The 26598-nt window shown below is 39.4% G+C and overlaps 1 protein-coding gene and 1 pseudogene across 3 annotated transcripts; both read left to right on the forward strand.

The window, feature by feature from the left end:
• Positions 1 to 209: 209 nt before the first annotated feature.
• LOC108538476 (60 kDa heat shock protein, mitochondrial pseudogene) lies at positions 210 to 1907 on the forward strand (annotated as a pseudogene).
• Positions 1908 to 10589: 8682 nt separating this feature from the next.
• SMIM8 (small integral membrane protein 8) lies at positions 10590 to 24505 on the forward strand. Of its 3 annotated transcripts, none has more exons than XM_017886634.1 (4): positions 10615 to 10648; positions 12663 to 12683; positions 18855 to 19012; positions 22335 to 24505. In XM_017886634.1, the coding sequence occupies exons 3-4, from the start codon at positions 18872 to 18874 to the stop codon at positions 22491 to 22493; spliced, it is 300 nt and encodes a 99-aa protein (XP_017742123.1). In that variant the 5' UTR covers positions 10615 to 10648; positions 12663 to 12683; positions 18855 to 18871; the 3' UTR covers positions 22494 to 24505. The 3 variants fall into 3 exon arrangements, with proteins under 3 accessions (XP_017742122.1, XP_017742123.1, XP_017742121.1); XM_017886632.1 differs by lacking the exons at positions 10615 to 10648; positions 12663 to 12683 and adding exons at positions 13505 to 13573; positions 15035 to 15221; XM_017886633.1 differs by lacking the exon at positions 12663 to 12683 and having other exon boundaries at positions 10590 to 10648.
• The last annotated feature ends 2093 nt before the right edge of the window (positions 24506 to 26598 follow it).

Genomic DNA, 26598 nt, shown 5'->3' on the forward strand with positions numbered 1-26598 from the left:
ATGTTCCTACTCTGTGTCTCACAAACTAAAAACAAAACAAAACAAAAAAATACTTCTCAAGAGGAAAACAGCATTATCTAGAAAGAACTTCCATAGTGTAAAATGCATAATTTCAGCCATTTAATAAAAAACATGGAAATAGACTCATCCCTCACTCGCCACTGATGACCTGCCTCACCGCACCCACGCCCCACTGTCATCCCACAGAAATGCTTCAATTACCCACAGTCTTTTGCCAGATGAGACCAGTGTCTAGGGTACTAGCCCCTTATCTCACTTAGGATTTTGCTAGAGATGTAAAATTTGGTGCAGATTTCCAAGACTTATTGCTTCAAGGTGTAGACTTTTTAGCAGATGCTGTAGCTGTTACAGTAGGGACAAAAACAATGATTGATCAACTGGGGAAGTTCTAAAGTAACAAAAGATGGTGTGACTGTTGCAAAGTCAATTGATGTAAAGGATAAACATAAAAATATTGGAGTTAAACTTGTTCAAGATGTTGCTAATAACACAAATGATGAAGCTGGAGAGGCCATCACCAGTGCTATTGTACTGGCATGCTCTTTTGCCAAGGAAGGCTTTGAAAAGATTAGCAAAAGTGCTAATCCTGTGGAAATCAGAAGTGTGATGTTAGCTGTTGATGCTGTAATTGCTGAACTTAAGAAGCTGTCTGAACTGTGACAACCCCTGAAGAAATTGCTCAGGTTGCTATGATTTCTGCAAATGGAGACAAAGAAATTGGCAACATCATTTCTGATGCAAATAAAAGATTGGAAGAAAGGGTGTCATCACAGTAAAGGATGCAAAAACACTGAATGATGAATTAGAAATTATTAAAGGCATAAAGTTTGATTGAGGCTATATTTCTCCATACTTCATTAATACATTAAAAGGTTAGAAATGTGAATTCCAGGATACCTATGTGGTATTGAATGAAATGAAAATTTCTAGTGTCCAGACCACTGTACATGCTCTTGAAATTGCCAATCCTCACTGTAAGTCCTTGGTCATAATTGCTAAAGATGTTGATAGAGAACCTCTAAGTACACTCATTTTTAATAAGCTAAAAGTTGGTCTTCAGATCATAGCAGTCAAAGCTCCAGATTTTGGTGACAACAGAAAGAACCAATGTGAAGATATAGCTATTGCTACCGGTGGTCTAGTGGTTAGTGAAGAGGGGTTAGCCCTCAATCTTGAAGCTATTTAGCCTCGTAACTTAGAAAAAAATGGAGAGGTCATTTTGACCAAATATGATGCTATGCTTTTAAAAGGAAAAGGTTTTTTCTTTTACGGCTCAAATTAAAAAATGTATTCAAGTAATCGTTGAGCAGTTAGTGAATATGAAATTAGTGAATATGAAAAGGAAAAACTGAATGTATGTCTGGCAAAACTTTCAGATGGAGTAGCACTGCTGAAGGCTGGTGGGACAGGTGATGTTAAAGTAAATGAATGAAAGAGTTATGGATGCCCTTAATGCTGTAAGAGCTGCTGTTGAAGAAGGCATTGTTCTGGCAGAGGGTTGTGCCCTGCTCCAGGGCATTCGAGCCTTGGATTCATTAACTCCAGCTAATGAAGATTTAAAAATTGGTATAGAAGTTATTAAAAGAACACTCAAAAATCCTGCAGTTACTCTTGCTAAGCATGCAGGTGTTGAAGGATTTTTGATAGTTGAGAAAATTATGCAGTTTCTCAGAAGTTGGTGATGATGCTATGTTATGAATATGGTGGAAAAAGGAAAAATTGACCCAACAAAGGTTGTGAGAACTGCTTTACTGGGTGCTAATGGGGTGGACTCTCTGTTAACTACATCGTAAGTTGTAGTTATAGAAATTCCTAAAGAAGGGAAGAACCCCGGAATGGGCGCAGTGGGTGGAACGGGAAGTGAGATGTTCTTATTCCTAGAATAGTGCTTTATTAATGAACTGCAACAGGAAGCTCAAGGCAGTGTTCCTCACCAATAACTTCAGAGAAGTCAGTTGGAGAAAATGACTGAAGGCTGATGTTTAAGAAAATCACTATAACCATCAGTTACTGGTTTCAGTTGACAATATATAATGGGTTACTGCTGCCATTGTCCATGCCTACAGATAATTTATTTTGTATTTTTGAATAAAAGGACATTTGTGCATTCCTGATATTGGGTGCAACCACCATGTACCAATGTACTTCTTTCAACTTAAATCACAGAGGTATTTTTACTATTCTATAAGTCAGAATTGTAGTGCTTACTATCACCAGATGAAAAGTTAAGCAGCCTTTCTGTAGAGAATAAGAATTGTATACAAAATAGGAAAATACCCAATTATGTGACAACTTTGTGTAATAAAAATTTGTTTAAACTAAAAAAATAAAAGAAACAGACTGACAAGCATCCAGATACTGATGTTAGTTGATACAGACTTTAAAATAGCTATTAATGTATTCAAGAAAATACATGACAAGATAGGAAATTTCATCAGAGGATGAAAATACATTTAAAAAATCAATTAGAGATTCTAATTAAAGTCCCATAACTAAAATTAAGACTGCAAAAGATAGCTTTAACAGCAGATTAACTGAAAAAAGATTCATTAATCTGGAAAACAAATCAGTAGAAAATGTCTATTGAGGCCGGGCGCGGTGGCTCAAGCCTGTAATCCCAGCACTTTGGGAGGCCGAGACGGGCGGATGACGAGGTCAGGAGATCGAGACCATCCTGGCTAACACGGTGAAACCCCGTCTCTACTAAAAAAAAATACAAAAACTAGCCGGGCGAAGTGGCGGGCGCCTGTATTTCATCTTCCTAGCATCTGTCTCCCAACCCAACCGCTGGAGAACTGCACCTCCACAATTTTGATAATATGACCTTAACCCTGGCCTGTCCAGCAGTGATATCTTTCCTCCTGTCCAAAGCAATTTGCCTGAAAAAGGGCACATAACCCAAACAAGGCTGAAAGAGTCATTGTATGATATTTGATGTATGGATGACAGGGAAGGCTCCCTTTCCACTTGGATGTATTTTAACAGGATAGAAACCTGGAGCTGCCAGCAGGGATGTACCCAATATATGAAATCAGTGTATTTAAGAAACAGAATAGAGGCCAGGTGTGGTGGCTCACACCTGTAATCCCAGACGTTGGGTGGCCAAGGCGGGTGGATCACCTGAGGTCAGGAGTTCAAGACCAGCCTGGCCAACATGGCAAAATCCCATCTCTACTAAGCATATCAAAAAAATTAGCAGGACGTGATGGGGCGTGCCTGTAGTTACTATTGCTTGGGAGGCTGAGGCACGAGAATCGCTTGAACCCGGGAGGTGGAGTTTGCAGTGAGCTGAGATCGCACCACTGCACTCTAGCCTGGGTGACAGAGTAAGAAAAAGAAAGAGAAGAGAAGAGAAGAGAAGAGAAGAGAAGAGAAGAGAAGAGAAGAGAAGAAGAGAAGAGGAGAAGAGAAGAGAAGAGAAGAGAAGAGAAGAGAAGAGAAGAGAAGAGAAGAGAAAAGGAAACAGAATGGAGACATGAGACAAGACATTCCTGTTGACATGTTCAGATGTCCCATATCTCACTGCTGAAATCTATTTCCTCCGTAGACTTCCCATTACATACGGTAACATAACTCCTTTTGAACTTGAGTTAGTTTCAGTCAAGTTTCTGTCATTTGCGACTGAAATAACAGGTGTGTGCTGAGTCTTCAAGACCCTATATTCAACAAATTCTCTCTTCAGCTTCTTCCTGCTCACCATCCCTTTAGGGGATCAGATCTTGTTTTCAGTTGGCCAAGGAACAGGAAAACTTGCTGTTCTCTATTTCTTCTGTATACATGAGCTGATGTACAACTCTCTTCCCTCCCGCTTAACCAAGAAAGAAATGACCTCCTTTCCTATCAACTCCTACAATAGACACTAGATATTTTGAATGGGTGGGGGCAGAAGTTACTGGATCCATGTGCCCAATCTCTGCAAGGGCTCAGGATTGTCCTGCTCTAGTCCCCTCCTCATAACATTATTTCAGTTTCTTAGCCTTTTCTTTTTCTTGCATAGCTCCAGTTCTTCTCCAAAAGTCAGCTCCCAGAGAATATAGTTCCTACACACCAAGCAGGGCTGAGCTGTGGGAGTGATGCCTCCCCTGATTATCCTTGTGAAGGATAAGTAGGAGTGAGGCAAAGGGCAGGTGCAGGAAAGAGTGTTCTATCAGGAAGTGTGAAGCCGAAGAGTGACATGATTAGATGTGTATTCTAGAAAGGAGGACAATAGCTTGTAGGGGAGCTTGGCTGGTGGCAAAGCCGCTGGGGCATTAATTTTCTTAATCATCTTGACTCCTTTGGCTTTCAAGACACTTCTCTTTTGATCTTCCTCACTCTATTCTGACCATTTCTTCTCAAACCTTTTCGTGGTCTCCTTCTGCTCTACTCATTCCCTAAACATGGATGCATATGAGCCTTCCTAGACTGCCCCCATCTGTTTCTCCATTGTCATTTTCTCTTATGTTCCATTTTATTATCCATTCTTTAGCAATAAGAAACACACCACACCACACTATATGGCTTCATGCTTTCAGGTTTGTGTTCATTCTGTCTCCTCTGACCTGAAACATCCTTTCTAACTTCCTTGCCTTGGTTATCACTTTGACTGTGATTCTGGGCTCAGTCATCAGCCACATACCATCCTCTGTGGTACATCCAGGCCAAACAACATATAATTCTCTGTGCTTCCATAGAACCTTGTGCAAATCACTTTATATTTAAAGTATCTGGCTGAGTGTGGTGGCTCACGCCTGTAATCCCTGCACTTTGGGAGGCTGAGGTGGGCAGATCACTTTAGATCAGGAGTTCAAGACCAGCCTGGCCAACATGGTGAGACCCTGTCTCTACAAAAAATACAAAAAAAAAACAAAAAACAAAAAAAAAAAATTAGCTGGGCATGATGACACACGCCTATAATTCCAGATACTCAGAAGACTGAGGTACAAGAATTGCTTGAGCCTGGGAGGCGGAGATTGCAGTGAGTTGAGATTGCGGCACTATACTCCAGCCTGGGCGACAAAGCTAGACCCTGTCTCAAACAAACAAACAAACAAAAACACAAGATATTATCTGTTTTATATTTGTCTCCCTCACTAACCTTTTTCTTTTTTCTTTCTTTCTTTTTTTTTTTTTTTTTAAAGACAGAGTTTCACTCATGTTCGCCAAGCTGGAGTGCAATGGCGCGATCTCAGCTCACTGAAACCTCCGCCTCCCAGGTTCAAGCGATTCTCCTGCCTCGGTCTCCTGAGTAGCTAGGATTACAGGCACGCGCCACTATGCCCAGCTAATTTTTTGTATTTTTAGTAGAAAAGGGGTTTCACCATTTTAGCCAGGCTGGTCTTGAACTCCTGACCTCAGATGGTCTGCCCACCTCGGCCTCCCAAAGTGCTGGGATTACAGGTGTGAGCCACGGTGGCCGGCCTCCCTCACTAATCTTTAAGAGTTTTAAGGGCAAAGATTATGTCTTAATCATCTTTTAATTCCTGGTGCCCAGGAAAGCACGTGGCACACTGAATGCACCAAAAATTTTCTTGCTAACCTGAGCCTAACTACACTGATAATAAACGTATGCTTTTTTCAAAAGAAGAACAGTTAGAATAAAAATGTTTTCATCTCATATCACTTTTAAGGTACTTTAAGACTTTAAATAGGCTGGGCGCAGTGGCTCACCCCTGTAATCCCAGCACTTTGGGAGGCCGAGGGGGGTGGATCACGAGGTCAGGAGATCAAGACCATCCTGGCTAACACCGTGAAACCCCGTCTCTACTAAAAATACAAAAACAAAATTAGTTGGGTGTGGTGGTGGGTGCCTGTAGTCCCAGCTACTCGGGAGGCTGAGACAGGAGAATGGCGTGAACCTGGGAGGCGGAGCTTGCAGTGAGCCGAGATCGTGCCACTGCACTCCAGCCTGGGCCACAGAGAGAGACTCTGTCTCAAAAAACAAAAATAAAAAACCATAAGACTTTAAATAATATAGAATAAATTATTATTATTTCCAGTATTTCAAAATGTGAGAGAAGTAAATACAAGATGACCTGACATGAAAAGTATTAAAAACAGTTCTGCTAAAATTATATGGAAGAAAAACAGTAATGAATTGTAATCCTCTAATAATATCAGTTCCCCATCTTTTTTTTTTTTTTTTTTTTTTTACCAATTTACATCTTATAGCATTTCATAGATTTCATTTTCTTCCCAGGTCAGACATTCTTGTGATGCCAGACAACTACATAGTTTTCAAAAATAGCAAGATGTTTGTCCTTCTTACAAACACCACTAGAAAACAGACCGCTCCTTAAACTACCAGGCAAATACTCTTTGATTCTAAGGAATTTACAGTGGAGGGCATATTATCAGTTTCTATTGGCACCATAATACTGCACAACAACAAACTGAACCTCAGTGTGGCAAACAAACATACACATATTTAAGTTCATGAATCTGCAGAGTTCAGCTGATCTGGGCAGGCTTGGCTGACTTCACTCAAGGCGTGCACACCTAACTGGTCAATCTCGAGTGGCCTCAGTTGGAATAACTAGGATGACTTGGCTTTGCTCTGTATGTTTTTCATCTCCAGCAGGCTAGCTGGAGTATGTTTACCAGTTCAGGTGTTTTTCCAGCTTATTTTGTGTCACATTTGTTAATATCATATTAGCAAAAATAAATCACAAGGGTGACCCCCCAGAGTCAGAGTGGGAGAGCATGGATAAAGGTGGGACACAGGGAGGGGTGAAGAATTAGGAGGATTTTTTTCAAATTACCACAACATGTTTAATTTTTTCATTTGTCAACTAATAATTCATTCAAGGAAGTCAGATATCCTTGGCTCACATTGAACATATCAACTGCTTTGGCTTGGCTTTCTGCTAGGAAAAAAAACAAGCACCAGCATTTATGTTATTATTAAAAAAAAAAAAAAACTGTCTTTGACAAAATACCAGTAATGTATGATTTTTATTAAATATTGTCAATCAACTATTCTTGCCTGAATTTTAAAAAGCACTAGTGGCATCAGTGATCCCTTGAGAAGGCTCCCAGACCACCAGTGTTGTTCCCAGAGCACACTTTGGGAACCCCAGGTTAAAATAGATATCGTTGGTCCCTTTGAACGTGTTTTCACACAGATTAAACTTTGCTTTATGCAATCCTATCAAATACAAAATCCCCTGGAAATATTATTAAATATTGATGGCCCTGCTCAAAATGAAGATTACAAAAGCTGAATCAGATTGGCATCACTCTTCAAAGTAATTTCTTAAAAGCATCATAAAATGGAATGAATTATAAACAAAAATGACTAAACATGTCATATCATTCACATTGTATTCATATCCACGAAATGGGCAAGGCCCTCAGGCTTTTCTCTGTTATCTTTACCTATGGCTTGTGCTCTTTTCTTACACATTTTTGTGTTTCTTGTATTCTTTCATCTGATCACTTTCTACTGATCATGACAGTAAAAGTACTTTGTTTCCATAGTGATATCCAACATGTTACAGATTACTGAGAACCCTAAGGGATAAGAAAAAAGTTTGGGTCTGCTTAGGATGCAACATAATAATATTTTGTAGCCTTGCAATTGTTTTTAGCTACTGCAGTAACACCTTTTTAATTGAAATTTAACTTATTCTGTCAGAAGATTGCCTTGTAATACCAGATGTCAATGAACTTTTAAAAATTAAACTTCAAGCCAGGTATATACCTAAAAGAAAGGAAATCAACATATCAAAAAGATACCTGCTCTCCCATGTTTATTGCAGCACTATTCACAGTAACCAAATTTAGATGCAATCTAAGTGTCCATCAACAGATAAATGGATAAAGAAAATGTGGTACATATACACAACAGAGTACTATTCAGCCATAAAAAACAATTTGCAACAACATAGATGGAACTGGAGGACATTATTTTCAGTGAAATAAGCCAGGCACAGAAGGACAAATTTTGCATGTTCTCACTTATTTGTGGGAGATAAAAATTAAAACAAAAGAACTCATGGAGATAGAGAGTAGAATGATGGTTACCAGAGGCTAGGAAGGGTAGTGGGGGTGGGAGGAGTGGGAAATGGGGATTTCCAGTGGGTACAAAAGTATAGTTAGATAAAATAAATAAGATCTAGTATTTGATAGCACAACAGGGTGACTACAGTCAGCAATAGTTGATTGTACATTTAAAAATAACTAAGAGTATAACTGGAATGTTAAATAAATGATAAATGCTTGATGTGGATACCCCATTTACCCTGATGTGATTATTATGCATTGTATGCTTTTATCAAAATATCTCATGTGCCCCATAAATATATACACATAAATATTAAAATTTAAAAAAATTAAACCTCAAATCAAATGTGAAGTTAATTTGGCTTGGGAGAACAAGTTTTAAATTCAAAACATATTTACCAAAACTTTACATAAACCCATACCAAAATATGGGTACCTTCTATTCCAACTATTCTGTTCATTTTAATATAACTTGTGTAAACCAGAAAGTCTATGAGATAGGTCTCAATCATTTTAGAGGTTTATTTCTCCAATGTTAAGGACCATGGCCTGTGACACAGCCTCAGACAGTCCTGAGAACATGTGCCCAAGGTGGTCGGGCTACAGCTTGATTGTATACATTTTAGAGAAATAGAAGTTACAGGCAAAGACATATATCAATACATGTAAGGTATACGTTGGTTTGGCCCATCTCAAAGCAGCGTGCGGGCGTGGGAGAGGGCTTCCAGGTCAAAGGTGAATTGAAAATTTTTTCGTGTTTTCAATTAGTTGAAAGAGTTAAGCTGTGCCTGAAGATGTGAAGCCAGCTTGAGCTAAGGTAAGCGGGGGTGTTGTGGCAACCAAGGTTCTCATTATGTAGATAAAGCCTCCAGGTACCTGGCTTCAGAGAATAGATGTGAACATCTCTTATCAGACCTTAAAAGATGTCAGACTCTCTGGAAAAGACCTAGTAAGGGACCAGGCGCAGTGGCTCATGCCTATAATCCCAGCACTTTCGGAGGCCGAGGCAGGTGGATTGCCTGAGGTCAGGAGTTCAAGACCAGCCTGATCAATATGGTGAAACTCTGTCTCTACTAAAAATACAAAAATTAGCCAGGCATGGTGGCATACACCCGTAGTCCCAGCTACTTGGGAGGATGAGGCAGGAGAATTGCTTTAGCCCAGGAGGTGGAGGTTGCAGTGAGCCAAGATCATGCCACTGCATTCCAGCCTGGGCGACAGAGTGACATTCCCACACTCCATCTCAAAAAAAAAAAAAAAAAAAAAAAAATCTAGTAAGGGAAAGTGATTCTCTATAGAACGTAAATTTTCCCCAGAAGAGACAGCTTTTCAAGGCCATTTCAAAATATGTCAAATAAATATATTTTGGGGTAACATATTTTTATTTCTTTCAGGTCCCACTATGTGTCATGTGATGTTATTCCAGAGTCAGGTTGGAACTTTCTTATTGCTACAGTATATTTTATCAGTCTTAAGATCTCCGTTTTAATGTTAATTCTGGTCAGTTGTGCCTAAACTCCAACGGGAGGAGGGTATAATGAGGCATGTCCAACCGCCCACCCCTTCCCATCAGGGCCTGAACTCATTTTTCAGGGTTTTTTGAGATTACCTTAGCCAAGACAGAGGTCCATTCCTTTTGGGGGTAGGTGGGTGGTGGTGGTGCTTAGAATTTTATTTTTGGTTTTTGTATTAGTCTCGTCTCACACTGCTAGAAAGAACTACCTGAGGCTGGGTAACTTATAAAGAAAAGAGGTTTCATTAGCTCACAGTTCCACAGGCTGTACAGGAGGTATGACTCCAGAGGCCTCAGGAAATTTACAATTATGGCAGAAGAGGAAGCAAGGACGTCCTACCATGGTGCAGGAGAGAGACAGAAAGAGAGAGAGTGCGAAGGGGGAAGTGCTACACACTTTTAAACGCACAGATCTTCTGAGAACTTCAGCATGGGAACGGCAAGGGGAAAGTCTGCCGCATGATTCAGTGACCTCTCACCAGTGCCCTCCTTCAACACAAGGGGGCTATCACTCCATATGAGATTTGAGTGGGGACACAGAGCCAAACCGTATCAGTTTTCACGTGTATCCCAACAAACTTAAACATCAGCAATGTGCAAACCAGCATCCCTATATCTATTCTTGTCTCAACTGCACCTGCATACATCTGCATCTTGGACTCTCAAGGCCCTAACGTAATGGCAGAGTATTAACTCTACACTTAAATGACTGTGCCCCTAAAGTAGGGGTAGGAGGAGATCAGATCTAGCTTTCTTTCCCAAATCAGAATGCTTTCCACTTTCATGAAATAAACATACTTCTAGGAGATGTCTCCTTTTATTTATACAAACATATACACGGAACTGGAAGGTAATTTGAAGTTGGGAGGTGGAAAACTAAAGGTCAAAAAGGGAAGAAAGCAAAAACGTCCCTTGCAAACTCCAGCCCGCAGACCTCAAGTACGGGGGCGAGGTCCTCAGAACCGGAAGGGCAAGCGCTGGATGGGTCCCCGCAGCCCCGCGCCGCAGCCTCCGGAAGATAGGGGACGCTGTGGCGCCGGGCCGGGCGCGCTCCACCTCTCTCTATCGCAGGCGGGGCGGTGAGGTGGGGCGGGGCGTCTCGGGCGCTGAGAGGACGTGACCCCGCAGAAGGTAAGCGCCGGCGGCTGTGGTGCTGAGTGGCTGGGCGCTGGCCCGGAGGGGTTCGGGCGGCCGCACCATCACGCTCTCTGCCCTTCCTGGTTGCCCTGCCGGCCTCCTAGGGAGGGAGCGTCCTCTCGGGCAGCCCAAATCTTTGCCTCTCGGTGGACGTCCTGTACCCGCACCCCAAGTCGGTGGAGCTCTCTGGCCCCACAGAGCCCATTTCCCGTACTCACCTTGCGGGCGCCAGTCTGTTCGGTGCTTCATCCATGGACTCCCCCACCCCTAGAACTCTCTCGTTTCCTTCAGTTTCTTAGTGTCCTGGCTCACCAGACTCATAGTTAGGGGAGCATGATGGTGTTTTCAGGAGATGCCCCTTTTCTTTTGTCATTGTGCGGACACGCGTGCTGTTTCAGCCCTGCAACACAATGTGTAGAACTTAACTGAATGAAGTTTCTTCTGGAGGCTTCCAATGCGTCTCTGAGTAAGCCTTCGGCAGCGAACAGTAGTCCATGACATTGGGGGAAGCCAGATAAGACTCAGATTGTCAGGCCTCAGGCTGTCGCCAGCAAAGCCTTTCTCCTTTTTTCAGGGGCTGTAGTACATCCAAGAGATGGAAAGGTGCTTTGTTTTGTTTTGTTTGCTTTGTTTTGTTTAAGACAGAGTTTCGCTCTGTCGTCCAGGCTGGAGTGCAGTGGCGCGATCTCAGCTCACCGCAACCTTCACTCCCCGGGTTCAAGCGATTCTCGTGCCTCAGCCTCCCGAGGACCTGGAATTACAGATGTGCGCCACCACACCCGGCTAATTTTTGTATTTTTAGTAGAGACAGGGTTTCATCATGTTGGCCACGCTGGTTTCAAACTCCTGACCTCAAGCAATCCACCCGCCTCAGCCTCCCAAAGTGCTGGGATTACAAGCGTGAGCCACCCCACGCGGCGGGAAAGATACTTTTTAAAAAAGTATATTTTACCTTAAAAACAACATATATATAATCAGTTTTTAAAACAAGTGATTATAATTTTGTTTCTTAAATATTGTAATATATATGCAAAGGCCTTTTATCAGTTTAAAAGTAAGATGGGGTGAGGTGGTGAAATATTGGTGGGCTGGAAATTGAGAGACCTAGGTGATCGCACCCTCCTGGTAAAGACATCTCCCTGGGTCTGGGTTTCTCAGAAGGGGATGTAGAAGGGGGAGTTAGACTAAATGGTGAGTATGACAGTAGCTACCGTTCATTGAACATCTGCATCCTTTAAAATGTATTCGTCTTATTTAATGCACACATTTAGTACCTATCTATGCAATAGATAGTAGTGCCCCTTTTGTAAAGATGGAAACAGAATCAGAGTTGGCACATAAAGACACACAGGTTATAAGTAGCAAAGTGAGAATTTGAGGTTATGCTAGATTCCCTCAAGCCATAAAGTCCTCTGATTCGATCCCAAACTTGTTTAAACTAATTTAAATTATTTTTAAGGTTTTCTGCCCCAAACTTCAAGTTAGTTTCTTAAGTATTAAGATAATGTGGCATGTGAAACTATTAAAAGGTGTATTATACTTTAATTAAAATATTTTGCCCATTTTATAATTCTCTGTCTATTAAAGGAACGGCTTTCATTATTAATAAGGTTCCTGCTCATTAACATTTTATGATTCTGGTCATTTTGTTTTGTCTTCTATTGAGGTACTTATTTCTAAAATACATATTTGAAGATTGTTTCCCTTAAAGTCATTCTTATATTCTTTATATCTTGGTCTAATTTGCATGTACAATATATTAATAGGTAGTCATGTATTCTGGAATAACTCCCTGAGCAAGACTTTTACTGAAGGAGGGAAAATCATTCAAAAATGACTACTCCTGACTCTCGGCGTAGGACCATCTGTACAACCTCTCACATTGGGTGTTACCAATTTCAGGGGCTTACTATTCTTATGCTTTGAGATGTAAATGACTCTCCTGGAGTTGGGTAAATAGGCAGTCCTTTATCTTTGCTTCTTTTTCCATTGCACGCCTCCATCACAGGAGGATGGACAGGAGAAAAAGGTAAAGAACATGGTTACCGGGGAGAAACAAATGAAGTAAATACAGCTTAGTTTAGACCTTTTTTACAGGCAGCTGTGAAATGTTCTACTCCTCTTTTTTTTTTTTTTTTTTAAGAAAAGATAAATAGCAGTTTCTTAATCATGCATAGAAAAGGGAACAAGAAGTGGGTGATGGAAAAATGAAGAAGTAAGAGTGGGGCAGATTACACAGCCGGGGGTGCCTGATTAATTATTTTGCAGGTAGGGCCTCACACAAATTAATCCCAAAATTACTTAGCCAAGAGCAGTGTAATGCCAGGTTCCCAGCATCCCTGCTAATCTGCTTATGTATGTTTTATGTGATTACTGTTTTAACACAGTAAATGAGGTTTTTAAATCCAGCTTAAAAATAAATAGATCTTCAAAGTGATAATAACTAGAGATTGGTCAATATCATCTGTAAGTAAGTGAGTGACAGCTGTAATGGAAACAAAAAGAGTAAGGGAAGAAGGTGAAGAAACTAGTGGGAAGACTAGTTCTGATGAAAGTGTGCTAGACATTAACTGGTTTTGTCTTAGGTGCAGTTCACCTGAGTGGTAATGTCAGAATAAGTTATTGCCATGCTTTGACCTTATGATTAGTTCTGCAGCTTTTAAAATTGGAACTTGTATTAGTTTTGTACTTGAAAATGGCTAGTCAACTTAAACTTCAGGATTAAAAGTTTACTTGTTAAAATACAGATTTGTTTTCCCCAAAACAGTTTACACATCTGTGAAGAAATGACTTAAGGTTTTGCATTCTACCTGTTTTATTCAACTGGCACATCTTGAATTTATGTTTCAGTCATACTTGTACAGCCTTGTGGACCGGCATGTGAACAAATACAGAAGAATTTTCTCCTATGTAGAAAAGGTTGTTGTTGTTGTTGTTAAAATAGTTATATGTAACAAATTATTGGCTGCTGAGACCCTTTCTGGTCTCAGTAATCTGAATTTTTTTTAACAAAGTATAGATGGTTGTTAAAAAGTCTTAGTTTGATAGATGGTGTGAATAAGTTCATGCAATTTTGGGAGAACTGTTGTATCATCAGTGACTGTGGCTTATAAAGGAGAAGCAGCAATAAAACTGAGCTGTTTTATCCCACTTCTAATAAAAGAATGATAAATAATAGAAAATGTTACTCTCATACTTTCCAGAAAGTGTCAATAACAGTGGAAATTGGGGTATATTAAATCTTTTAAAATATACATGTGAGTTTCCAGTCAAAATATTCTTTGTCATTTCTAGCAAAGAGTTAAACAGTGAATTATTAAGGTAAATGTGGGTGTCTGGGAGTTGCAATATAACCACTACTACCCTGATTATTTTATTGATTCATTGTAAAGGAAATACAGGTTCTGCTAAGGAAAAAAGGAGATCAAGCAATCTTACAACTAAAATGAAGTCATCACAATTAGTGTTAGAACACTAACTATATAGTTTTTTACAGACATATTTCATATAGGTTGAATTTCATAACACTCAGCATCACTGCATCCATTTAATTTTAAAATAGTGACATTTTTTGTTAGCTGTAACTTGTCTCTCTTTCTCTTTCTCCCCCTCTCTTCTCCCCCATATATATATATATATATATATAAATGACAGCAGATCCCTTGTAGATAGATTAATGCCCTCCCTGAGGGGATGATTAACTCACTCCACACCTGAAGTCCAAAATTATATACAGTATATAATTTTATATACCCCAGGAGTAGAGTAATAATAATATATAATGTAAATTATATAATAAATTATTGTTTAATATATAATTTATTATGTTAATAAATTACATATATATTGTAATTAATATATAATTATATACAACAATTTTATTTAATTTTGGACATCAGGTATGGAGTAGTTCATCATCCTCAATTCCTGGCACATTATCATCCACACAAAGTATATGTAAATAAACTATGCTCTGAGGACCCTTCTGTGCTCTGCAATATGAACTTCTATACCCATCTTTTCCATTACCTTTTCTTCCTGATGAATAACTTTAATCTGTTTTCCACAGGCTATCTTTGCTTTAAATACACGCAGCTGTTTTCCAATAATAAATGGAAAAATGCTGTTTATGTCAGTTTCTGGTTAGAATGACTTTTACCTTTGTGTATTTGCTTTTTCAGGCCTTTATAGTATTTTTGTCTAATGCCTCAGTTTCATGTAGTAGTAGCACACTCTGAGGCTCAGATTCAGTTCTAATAACATGGCCATGGGTTAACTATTTTCTGCCTAATGTTTCTTATAGGTTTGTCTGTTGACAGACTATAATATTCCTTCCACTTTAATGACTGCTTCATTTTGCATTTTCTTTCCCTATTTTAGTCCATTTATGTTGCTATAGAGGAATACTGAGGCTGGGCAATTTATGAAGAAAAGAAGTTTATTTGGTTCATGGTTCTGCAGGCTGTACAGGAAGCATGGTGTCAGCATCTGTTTCTGGTGAGGGGCTCAGGTTGCCTCCACCCATGGTGGAAGGTGATGGTGATCTGGCATGTGCAGAGATCGCATGGTAAGAGAGGAAGCAAGAAAGAGAGGGGAGGTGCTAGGCTGTTTTGAACAACCAGCTCTCCAGGGGACTAATAGAGTGAGAACTCACTTGCTCCCCACCCTCCCCCAGGGAGGGTATTAATCTATTCATGAGGGATCCACCCCCATGACCCAAACACCTCCCACTAGGCCTCACCTCCGACACTGGAGATCAAATTTCCACGTGAGGTTTGGGAGACAAATATCCAAATAGTACCCACATTTATAGTCAAACAAGTTTTTAGCACAGGGAGAAACATCACTGACACCTGGTATAGGCACCTGGTGGTCAACATTTGTTACTTAAATTCTAAATACCTTTATAAACACCATCATGGCTAAGAGAAGAAAAATGAAACACCAGCAGTTCTCATTAGAAGAAAAAAATGACGGTAATGGAAGCAGTAGATTGCTGCCACAATAAAGGAGAAATAGCAAAGAATTTAACACCACGACCCCAACATTGTTCACATTTTTGAAAGATTGAGCCAAGATTGAAGAGAAAATTTAAAAAGGGATTCTGGGACTAAAGCTGAAGTGAATGTGAGGCCCCTTTTATTACTGTTTCTGCATTGTATTGGGTTCATGCAAGAAATGGGCATGTAACTGTGCTATAGAAAGCATTGGATTTTTGTCAACCTTGGGCATTGCGTTAGTCTGTTCTTGCATCACTATAAAGAAATTCCTGATGCTGTGTAATTTATAAACAAAAAAGGTTTAATTTGCTCACAGTTCAGCAGACTGTACAGGAAGCATGGTGCCAGCATCTGCCCCTGGTGAGGGCTTCAGGAAGCTTTCAGTTGTGGTGGAAGATTAAGTGGGAGCAGGCATGTCACATGGTGAGACAGGAAGCAAGAGGGAGGGGGAAGAAGTGTCACACTCTTAAATAACCAGATCTCATGTGAACTCATAGAGTAAGAACTTGCTCATTACCACAAAGATGGCACCAAACCATTCATGAGGGATCTGCCCCCATGATCCAAATGCCTCCCGCCAGTCTCCACCTTCAACACTGGGGGTTACAGTTCAGCTTGAGATTTAGAGGGGACAAACATCCAGAGCTTGTCAGGCATGGTGAGTTTCAAGCAAGTGCAGGCTGCCTCAACAAACTTCAGGCATATTCTGGAATTGTTTCACAAGTTGCCTGTAGTGAAGAAAACACTGTTTTGGTAGAGAAAATTAACTTACATGCAGGAGAAACTTAAAACAAAACAAAATTGCTGGTTACAGCTTCAATGGCTTGTGTGTTTGTTTGTTTTTGATACAGGGTCTAGCTGTGTTACCCAGGCTGGTCTCAGACTCCTGGGTTCAAGCAGTACTTCTACCTCTTCCTCCCAAAATAGTGGGATTAAGGCGTGAGCCACCCCACCCAGCCTGAATGGTGTTTTAAATGCTGATGAAACAGATGTTCTTGTTACCTTATCATATGCTTCATGCCAAAGGTAGACTTTGCAAAGGAAATAAACAGATTGATGATTGGTGTATTCTACTGTAATGCATTCTGGAACAGTTGTCTTTGGCAAGTCAGCTAACTATCAGTACTTCAGAAATGTTGCCCCGTGATTACCAAGCCAATACACATGCCTGAATAATGAGAAATGTGTTACTGAATGACTGATAAAGATTGACAAGGGAATGCAAGGAGCAATCCACAGTATCCTCTTGCTGATAGACAGTTGCTCTGCCCACACCATACTCCCACACTTGGATCATGTAGGAGTTGAGTTTTTCCCATTGAACTACACAGCCATTCTGTAGCCATTGGATCAGGGTATAATTGGCACAGAGAAAGCTCACTTCTGAAAGCAGTTTCTAAATGTAGAGAATGAAGAGAAAATGGAGAAAAGCAACATGAATAAGCCATTGACATAATTGCAGAGACTTGATGGTCTATAAAGTTATCTGTAATCATGAAATGTTAGCAAAACACAGGCATGATTCCTGTGGGATCCCCTGAGGCCCTCCTGTAAGAAGGCTGCAACCAAATGTGGTGTTTGAACCAATCTAGCACTCAACTGCTACTGTCATTGATGTCTCAAACCAGTTTGATTTTGAAGACTGTGTGGCTACAGATAGCAGTTTATTTCCCAAGTTACCAAATCCTGAAGTTGCTACAGGAGTGCTAACTGATGTAAAAATTGAACCAGAAAGTCATGGTGATAACGATGAAGAAGGCAACAATGATAATCATGACATGCATGAGGAATAAGTGATTGAACTGGCAACAGTGAACATTTCTGAAGCCTTTGCAAGTGTAGAAAGTGCTTAGAACATTCCTTTCTCTTCAAGCAGATGTTCCTCTTGAGGTGCGTACCTGATCAAGTGGTATAGATGAACATTCAGTGTCTACTGCGACACAATGTATTTTGAAAAGCCAAGTTCCTAGTTTTCTCCTTAACTATGAAGTTGTGAAAATATTGATTTTATAAAGTCTATAAAATAGTAAGCTTAATGAATACTTATACTGACCAGGTGTGCTGGCTCATGCATGTAATCCCAGCACTTTGGGAGGCAGAAGCAGGATTGCTTTGTGGCCAGGAGTTTGAGACCAGCCTGGGCAACATAGTGAGACCCTGTCCCTACCAAAAAAAAAAAAAAAAAAAGCCAGGTGTGGTGGTGCATGCCTGTAGTCCTAGCTACCTGGGAGGCTGAGGTGAGAGGATCACTTGAGCCCAGGTGTTTGAGGCTGCAGACTGCAGTGAGCTATGATCACACCACTGCACATGCATTCCAGTCTAGGCAATCAAGCCCCAAATAATTTTACTATATTGTCATTTATGTCCATCTTTGGAAACTTTCTTTCTCCACCTCCCCTCTTTCAACCCTCACCTCCCATCCCAGCATTAGATGGCAGAGATGATAAACTAAGCTTTTGCCTAATAATACCTAGAAGAGAAAAATATTCCCAAAGTGCTGACATTTCAGCTAGGAAAACAAGAAGACAAAAGACACACTTGGATTTAATAGGATAGATTTAGAGTAGCTAAGATAAAAAAGGATATTCAGATTAAGGAGATAGCAGGGCATGTCCTACCCAGAAAGTTGCTGATTGGCAAAGGAGGAGTGAGTACAAACAGCTCCTTATCCTTACTGCTTGGGAAAATGAGTTTGTGGGTGGTAGTGGAGGAAGACAGAGGAGCAGTGGGGGAAACTGGCCAGGAGTGAATCTGTAGGAAAAGATAATGAGCAAAGGAATGCTGATCCTTGCCTCAGGTTGGGGTTCTGGAGGGGCTGTTGAAAGGCGAGGAGGAGTGAAAACAAGGAAATAAAGAAAGGAACAGATAACCTACTGGCCTCACCTACTCTTAGTCCTGGTTTCATGTGATACAACGTGACTCAGACCAACAAACAATTCTCCAGTCTTCTATAAAAGTAGGAAAACCTTTGCCCACAGCTTTTATTTTGAGGTGAAAATTAAAATAATGAATGAAATTACCAAATTAAACTTAAAACACCATTTACAAAGTGCATAATACAAAGTAATAGGATAACTGACATTCACCTTTGGTATGTATCTGGGTTGGAATTCAAAGAAAGAATTTAAGAATGACTTTTTAAAGAAATTTATCAGAGACGCACAATTATGAAGGGAAAAAATATACTATTTTGTTTTTAGATAATAAATCATCGTTGATGAAGATGTCTTCAGCACCTGAGCCTCCAACATTCAAAAAGGAACTATCCAAAGAGAAAGACTTTCAAAGCCCGGGGCTCAGAGGGGTGCGCACAACAACCTTATTTCGTGCTGTGAATCCAGAGCTCTTCATTAAACCTGTAAGAAATATATCCAGGATAAGACTTTATGTTTAATCCAACCAGACTGTCAGGAAGTTCTGATTTTCTTGTAATTGATTTTATCATGGAAATTTTATGTTGACAAGACTTCCCTGTGAATAAAAGCAGGTGGAAGGATGATTGTAAATGCTGTTTCACATATAAATACACATATAAAAGTAAATATTTTAAGGGCATTTGAGAGTTATAATGGAAAATGGTTGCACTTTAATAGATTGGCTTCTCAAACTATCTAAAGTACTATTTTAATCATTGCATTAATTTGAAGACAACTTTTGTTGTTTGATCAGGTACTATTAGGTAAATAAGACCTTCCATTTAAGCAAGGAAACCAAAATGAAAATCTGACCATTCTTACATACTGCAGTTCTAGCCTGTAGGTAATATTTTAATCTAAGCAATATTACAGATACTTTGTGAAAAAATTCCAAAACATTTGATTTGATGAAATTCATTTATTCATTAGAGGTTCTGTCACCCAGGCTGTAGTACAGTGGTACAATCATAGCTCACTGCAGCTTCAAACCCCTGGACTCAAGGGACCCTCGCACCTCAGCCTCCTGAGTAGCTGGGACTACAAGTGCACACCTTCATGCCTGGCTCCTTTTTAAAATTTTTTGTAGAGATGGTGTTTCAGTATATTGCCCAAGCTGGTTTTGAACTCCTGGCCTTAAGCAATTCTCCCACCTCAGCCTCCCAAATTGTTGGGATTACAGGCATGAGCCACCACGCCTGGCTGAGTTTATTTTTAAATAAATGTAGATTCTATTTTAAAATAAATGTTAAATCAAGTTAAAATAAAATATGATAAATATTTAAGTGTGTTGAATCTGATTAGAATTTTAGTAACACAGTTACCAGTGTAAACTGTTAAATAGGTCAACTTAATCAGATCATTAAATCAAGGTAAAATATTTTAAAAGCTTTGAACTAATGTGTTCTTTTTTTTTTTTTTTAATTTATTTATTTATTTATTTATTTTTTTATTATTATACTTAAATTCTAGGGTACATGTGCATAACGTGCAGGTTTGTTACATATGTATACTTATGCCATGTTGGTGTGCTGCACCCATCAACTCGTCAGCAACCCATCAATTCAATCATTTATATCATGTATTAACCCCAATGCAATCCCTCCCTCCTACACACCCCTAACACACAACCCTCAACTACAATAGGACACACATTAACACAAGATAACACGCAAAATCAACAGACGTCAAAAAAACATTGTTCAGTTCCCACCTATGAGTGAGACAAATAATGTTAAAATTTTCTGAATCTGTAAGATACTAAGATTATCCCTACCCAAAAAGGACCAACACAATAAGCAACATAGTATGGTGTATATGTGCCTAATGTGTTCTTTTAATTGCTAAAAGCATTTCAAGAATTGTAAATTTAAACTGCTCTGAGTCCGTGTCCTTTCTTAGGTGTTCATCTAAGTGAAAATGTTTGACTCTTATTTTGAAATAGAAATGTCACCTAAAGGAAGAAACTGAGGCAAATTAATATATGTAGGGAGTTTATTTGGGCCAAGGTTGAGGACTGCAACCTGGGAAACACTTCACAGTAACCTTGTGAAGCACTCTGGAGAAGAGGAGAGGGTGGAATTTTTCAGAAAAAAAGTGAATCAGGAGGGGGGCAAGTACAAAAGTTGCTTTTCAGTAATTTTCATTGGTTTGCACAAATGACATTGATTAGTAATTGGCTATACATTGTTGAATTACAGAGTATGAGTTATAATGTCTAGTGGATGGCATTGTAAGGTTAATTTATAGCTATTGGTGGTGTCAGTCCAGAGCCCACATAGCATGGGCTTCAAAATTATTACTTAGCTGAAGACGTGACTACTAGCTCATTCCAATGCCTCTCTGGGCCTGATAATTTAAAGGGGGCTCACATTCCTCAGTTAAAGAGTTTCTTTTATTTCTCAGTAGTAGGACAGCAGGTATGGTGACAGAAGCAGAAACTATTACTTGTATCACTACTGTGCGTTTACATTGACCTAAGAAAGGCCAATTCGTTGAGTGTGAACATGCAAAGAAAATGGTCTAAGGTACAGTTTCAGGAATAACAAAGTTAATAGATAAAATACTTTTCTGGAGTTGTGAACAACTTTCCTGTATTTAAAAGCTTTTTCTTTTTTGGGGTGGGGGGGCTGGACATCATGACTAACGTCTGCAATCCCAATACTTTGGGAGGCTGAGGTGGGCAGATCTCTTGAGTCCAGGAGTTCAACATACCGAGACTATCTCTCTACAAAAAAATTTAAAATTAGGCTGGCCACAGTGGCTCACGCCCGTTAATCCCATTACTTTGGGAGGCTGAGGTGGGCAGATCACTTGAAGTCAGGAGTTTGAAACCAGCTGGCCAATATGGTGAAACCTCGTATTTATTAAAAATACAAAAAAATTAGCCAGGCATGGTGGTGCACACCTGTAGTCCCAGCTACTTGGGAGGCTGAGGCAGGAAAATCACTTGAGCCCAGGAGTTTGAGACTGCAGTGAGCTATGGTTGCACCACTGGACTCCAGCCTGGGCAGCAGAGTGAGATCCTGTCCCTTAACATCAACAACAACAATACAGCTTTTCTGTGTGTGTGTGTGTGTGTGTGTGTGTCTGTGTGTGTGTGTGTCTGTGTGTGTGAGGCTGAAAACATAACTTTGCCTCTTAGGGTCTTGGATTTTCCAAGAGTAAATCAAGGTTAGCAGCATAACAGCTGTTCCAATCACTAAATTTCTTGAGGTTATGGAGTAGGTTCCCAGCGAAGAGTGTATACATCATCATTTCTGTGCCTAATATATAAAAGGTTTTTTGCCAGTTATTCATGACTTGGGCAAGAAGAATAGCGTGTGTACTTCATTCCTCACTTCCTAATAAAATGAACTAATTTGAGGTTTGCAAATGGAGAGACTTGGGCCCAGGAGCCAGGAAGTTAAGCAGCTCCTCCACTTCACACAGATAACATTGAAAACTCTGGGTACCAGACCAGTTTTCCTGCCCCACTCCTTTCCCAGCTGTCACCTTCCTGAGGGTAGAGGTCTGAGATGTCCAGGGTGTAGATTGGAGAAAGACTGGAGAGGAGAAGCAAGAGTCTTCTATAATCTGTGGATAATCAGTAGTTTAGCTAATTGAATAAAGAACTGAATAAATGATTATAGTTGAAATGTTGCCATGGTAAGGCTAGTGTTGTAATAAAGATGTGGCATGTCAGGAGGAAAATGCAACTGATATTTGGGTCTCCTCAAATTGTTAGTCTTACTAAAGCTTTATAATTTTTTTTTTTTTCTTTGACAGAACAAACCTGTAATGGCTTTCGGATTGGTAACTCTTTCACTTTGTGTGGCATATATTGGTTATCTGCATGCAACACAAGAGAATAAAAAGGACCTCTATGAAGCTATTGATAGTGAGGGGCACAGTTATATGAGGCGGAAAACATCCAAATGGGATTAGTAGTGCTGGTTACTGCAGATGCATGTTTATTAAGCGTTCTGAAATCTTCAAATGAAATACCTTGTGAGTGTACAGTATCATATTTCTTGTTCTAGAACATGCTAATGAAGACAGAAGATAGCAGTTGGAACCAGACAACTGTCGTAAATTTTGTCCTTTCACAGCCGTTATCTCATTCTTTTTCCATAGAGTGAGCTTCATAATATTTTTCTTTCCTTGCCTCTTATAAAAGTGCCATGAGAATGGAAGTTGTTTTTGTTAATTATTAAATTCTGTATAATAAAAGTACCCATGCTGTTAAATTTGCATGATGTTTTAAATATTTTAAGATGAATTATGCTGGTGCAGCTGTCGTGAAAGTTTAGTTCTGTTTTGCTACTTGCAAAGGAAATGTTCATGTTCTCCCTGGCGTAGAACCTATATTTTTAAAGAAAGATAAATAGAAAATTTAAAGCCTGAAGTCAATATTAAAAATATGAGATATGAGAAACTGAGTTGGCTGTGACAAGTAGTTCTTATAGTGTCACACAAATGGTTCATATATTTCAGTTTCCGTTTTAGCTATTTTGGGGCAGAATTTTATTTTAATGGAAAAGATCCTTCCACTCAGCTACTAAAATAAAGATTAAATAAGAATATCCCAGAGTAATTGGAGTTTTCTTTAAAAAAGAATGTTTTACTGAGGTATGATGATTTTGACTACAACTAAATGTTATCTATTTTAGTTTTTGTAAATTAATGTTACAGTAATGTTGTAAACATAAGACCAAGTGTTCTTATAGTTATTTAAAAACTACAACTACTCAATAGATAAGAAATAGATAAGGTCTTCTTATTGTACCAGGTTTACCTTACATACTTTTTTTTTTCTTTTGAAGTTATATGCCAGCAGGCCTTTTTGTTTTTTTTCTTTTCAGAATGTTTCTTATTCTCTGAAGCATCAGCATTTTGAAGTGTCTTTTATGGAAGTGGGGACAGAAAAGGGGGTGAAAATGAGTGTAAACAAAGCCGAGCCCCACAGTCAGCACTCACTGGAGGCGGGCAGCAGAATGGCCTTGGTTGTCCTGGCACCTGGCCCAGGGGTCTAGGACAGCGGTCAAGGCTAGGCCCCTGTGTCTGGCCAGATTCTGCCTTATAGAATTCAAATCTTTATCACAAGGGTTCTGGACCTGTTTCATTTCTAGAATATACCTAATTCTCCAAATCATTGTAATTGGGCCTCAGTAGTAAATCTCACCTCTGAAGTTTTGCTTCAGTTGCTATTAATATTACCAAGTAATAATAACAGCACAGGCAGAGTTTATCATAATGTTATTTTTAATTTATCATACTTTATTGTCGTTTTATAAGGCACATGAATATGTAATTATGTGTGATTTGTAGATATTAAAGAACTTAGCTAATTGAATTTACATGTAACTAAATAAAATCTTTACTACTGAGCCCCAAATATTTATTTGGTATGCCTCTCTGTATAATGTACTTCCTATAGTTTAAAATGCACTTCAGTGATACAAAATCCCTTTTAAAGACCGTCTTTTTTTGGTTTCCCTGTGTATTTTGGCTGTCACAAAACTAGGGTTCTTCTGTTTTTAACTTATGCATTTAATGACACATTGCCATCTTTTAGAATTTTTTACTATTTAACAGAATAAGTTGATGTTTGGTGGCAGAGGAGATATTAGGCGTGTGAACTGTCAAGAGATTGCAGTGCAGGAGGGCAACAGAAACTGTACAAGGTGCAGACTTAACTCATGTAAGATCTGTGTGAATCAACCAAAGTAACTAGAGTCAGTCGAGCACAAAGCTGTGAAAAGTAGTGTGAGGAAAGAATCATACTGAATTTTAGGAACAAGTACCTGACTACTGTACTTTTTACAGAATGGCTACAAGTTGTAGGACAGTTTTTGTGTGTGCTGGTGTCAACGGCTGCCTGGCTATGTGTTGATGTTTTCATCCTTTCTCTTTTGAATGAGGGTATAACCATCAAAAATAAAATACCTTTCAAATAGTCCGAAGATTCTGAACATTGAACTTCACCTGATCCAATCCTGTCAGTTTATGGTTAAGACAATAGGCTGAGAATGGCTAAGAGATTTACCAAAGATCATGGTGATTCAGACTAGAACCTGTATCTTCTTGCTCTAAAGTCTAGGGATCTTTTCACCATACTATACCACCTCCTATGTGTAAATGTCCACATAATAATAAAGCAGCCCCATTACCCCTTAAAAATAAGTTTAGATCTTAAGTAGAGAAACACTCCTGTACTTTAAAACAGAATTATGTAAGGGACTGTTAACTGCCAGCTCCCTCAAAAGACCATCAGAACAACCGGATGATCAAACAAAACTAAGCTTATTGAATCTACTGCACTAAGGGGAAATACCACTTTTACAAAGTTAGCTGTATTTAAGAAGGGGATGGTCAGGGGAAGATGTTAAAGTGTTTTGAAGTCTGAGTTCAGGTGATTAAAGAAGGGTCTTTCAATGCAGGAATCTGGTTGAGAATGGGCAAGGCACCTGACATAACAGATTAGATCTTGAAGCAAGTCTTGATTAGTAAACTATTGTTCAATAAATGTTAAGTGAGCTCTTTGCCCAGGGGAGTAATCTAATATTCTGATGGAAGAGCTGTTTGCCTAGGTCAGCAAGCTGTCCAGTTGATAAATTGGTTTTAAGGATTTCCTAAGGCAAACACTGAAATTATTTATTGGTTTTACAGCCTTATCTTCCATAGGGGCCCAACTCTTCCAATTTGCCAGACACTAAGGAAGTTCTTCAGGACTTTCAGTTTAAAACAGGGACAGTCCCAGGCAAATCAGGGCCAGTTAGTTATCCTCTCATCTGGGCAAGAATTTCTAGTAACAGATAGGAAAGTCATTGGCACAAGTAGCCTCAGTTCCCAATCCAGATAATTAACTGTGTGGATGCAGTAATCCCCATTCTTAGTACTAATTCATCTCTTTGTTTTTAATTCCTCTCCAAGTCCCAGGTAACCCTTTTCTTGAAGTTAGATCTGGCACAGTTTGATAGTTACTTAAGGTCCTCAGCCAGTTATCAGGCTGTATGTGTCAATAGAAATTATAGAGTAACTTGTGCTACACTTAGCTCAGGGCCCTATGGGAGTCCTATTGTTGAAATTAATTTCACTGATGGCATTCACTTATTATGAAATAGTCCTGCCAAGTAGCTGCAGCATATGACATTGTCAGGCAATTTTTAAAAATTCAGTTACTTGGTGTAATCAGTTGCACAGATTTTTGTGATAGGCAGAATTTCTATGACTGTTTATCTAAAATTAGAGGAACAAATTAGTTAACCACGTGATTGTTAAAACCAGGCTTAGTAATTTTGAATGCTGACTGAATGAAAGTAATTTCTTCTTCAAGATACCATGATATTTCCCGTTTTATTACCATGGCACCAAAACATCACGTTTATTAAAAACCTTAAAGAAATTAAGTTACCTCCATTGCTGGCCTTAAAAGAAATTAATTATTTAAAAACCAATTTAAAACAAAGTGTGGTAGGCTGACTAATGCTTTCCTTTCCTGCAAAAATGTCCAGATCCTAATCTCTGGAACCTGTAAATATGTTACTTTATATGGCAAAAGGGACTTTACAGATACGGGTAAGTTCAGGATTTTGAGATGGGGAGATTATCCTGGATTATCTAGATGAGGCTGGTATAATCACCACAGTCCTTAAAGCAGGGCGGAAGATCGGAGGAAGAGACAATGTCACTATGGAAGCACTGGGGGGAAAGGCTATGTGATGTGAGGCCATGACCCCAAGGAATATGGATGGTCTTTAGAAGCTGGAAAAGGCAAGGAAACAGATTCTCCTCTGAAGCCTGCAGAAGGAACCAGCCCTTCTAACAACTTGATCTTAGCCCCTAAGACTTATTTTAGACTTCTCATCTCCAGAAATGCAAGAGGATAAATTTGTGTTACATTTAAGTTATGAAGTTCGTGTTAGTTTGTCACAGTGGTGCTATGGTTTGAATATTTGTCCCCTACAAAACTCATGTTGAACTTTAATCCCCAATGTGGTAGTATTGAGAAGTGGGGCCTTTAAGAGGTAAGTGAATTCATTCATGGGTT

The sequence above is a fragment of the Rhinopithecus bieti genome, unplaced genomic scaffold (assembly GCF_001698545.2).
Source record: "Rhinopithecus bieti isolate Rb0 unplaced genomic scaffold, ASM169854v2 scaffold_15197, whole genome shotgun sequence".
Lineage (NCBI taxonomy): Eukaryota > Metazoa > Chordata > Mammalia > Primates > Cercopithecidae > Rhinopithecus > Rhinopithecus bieti.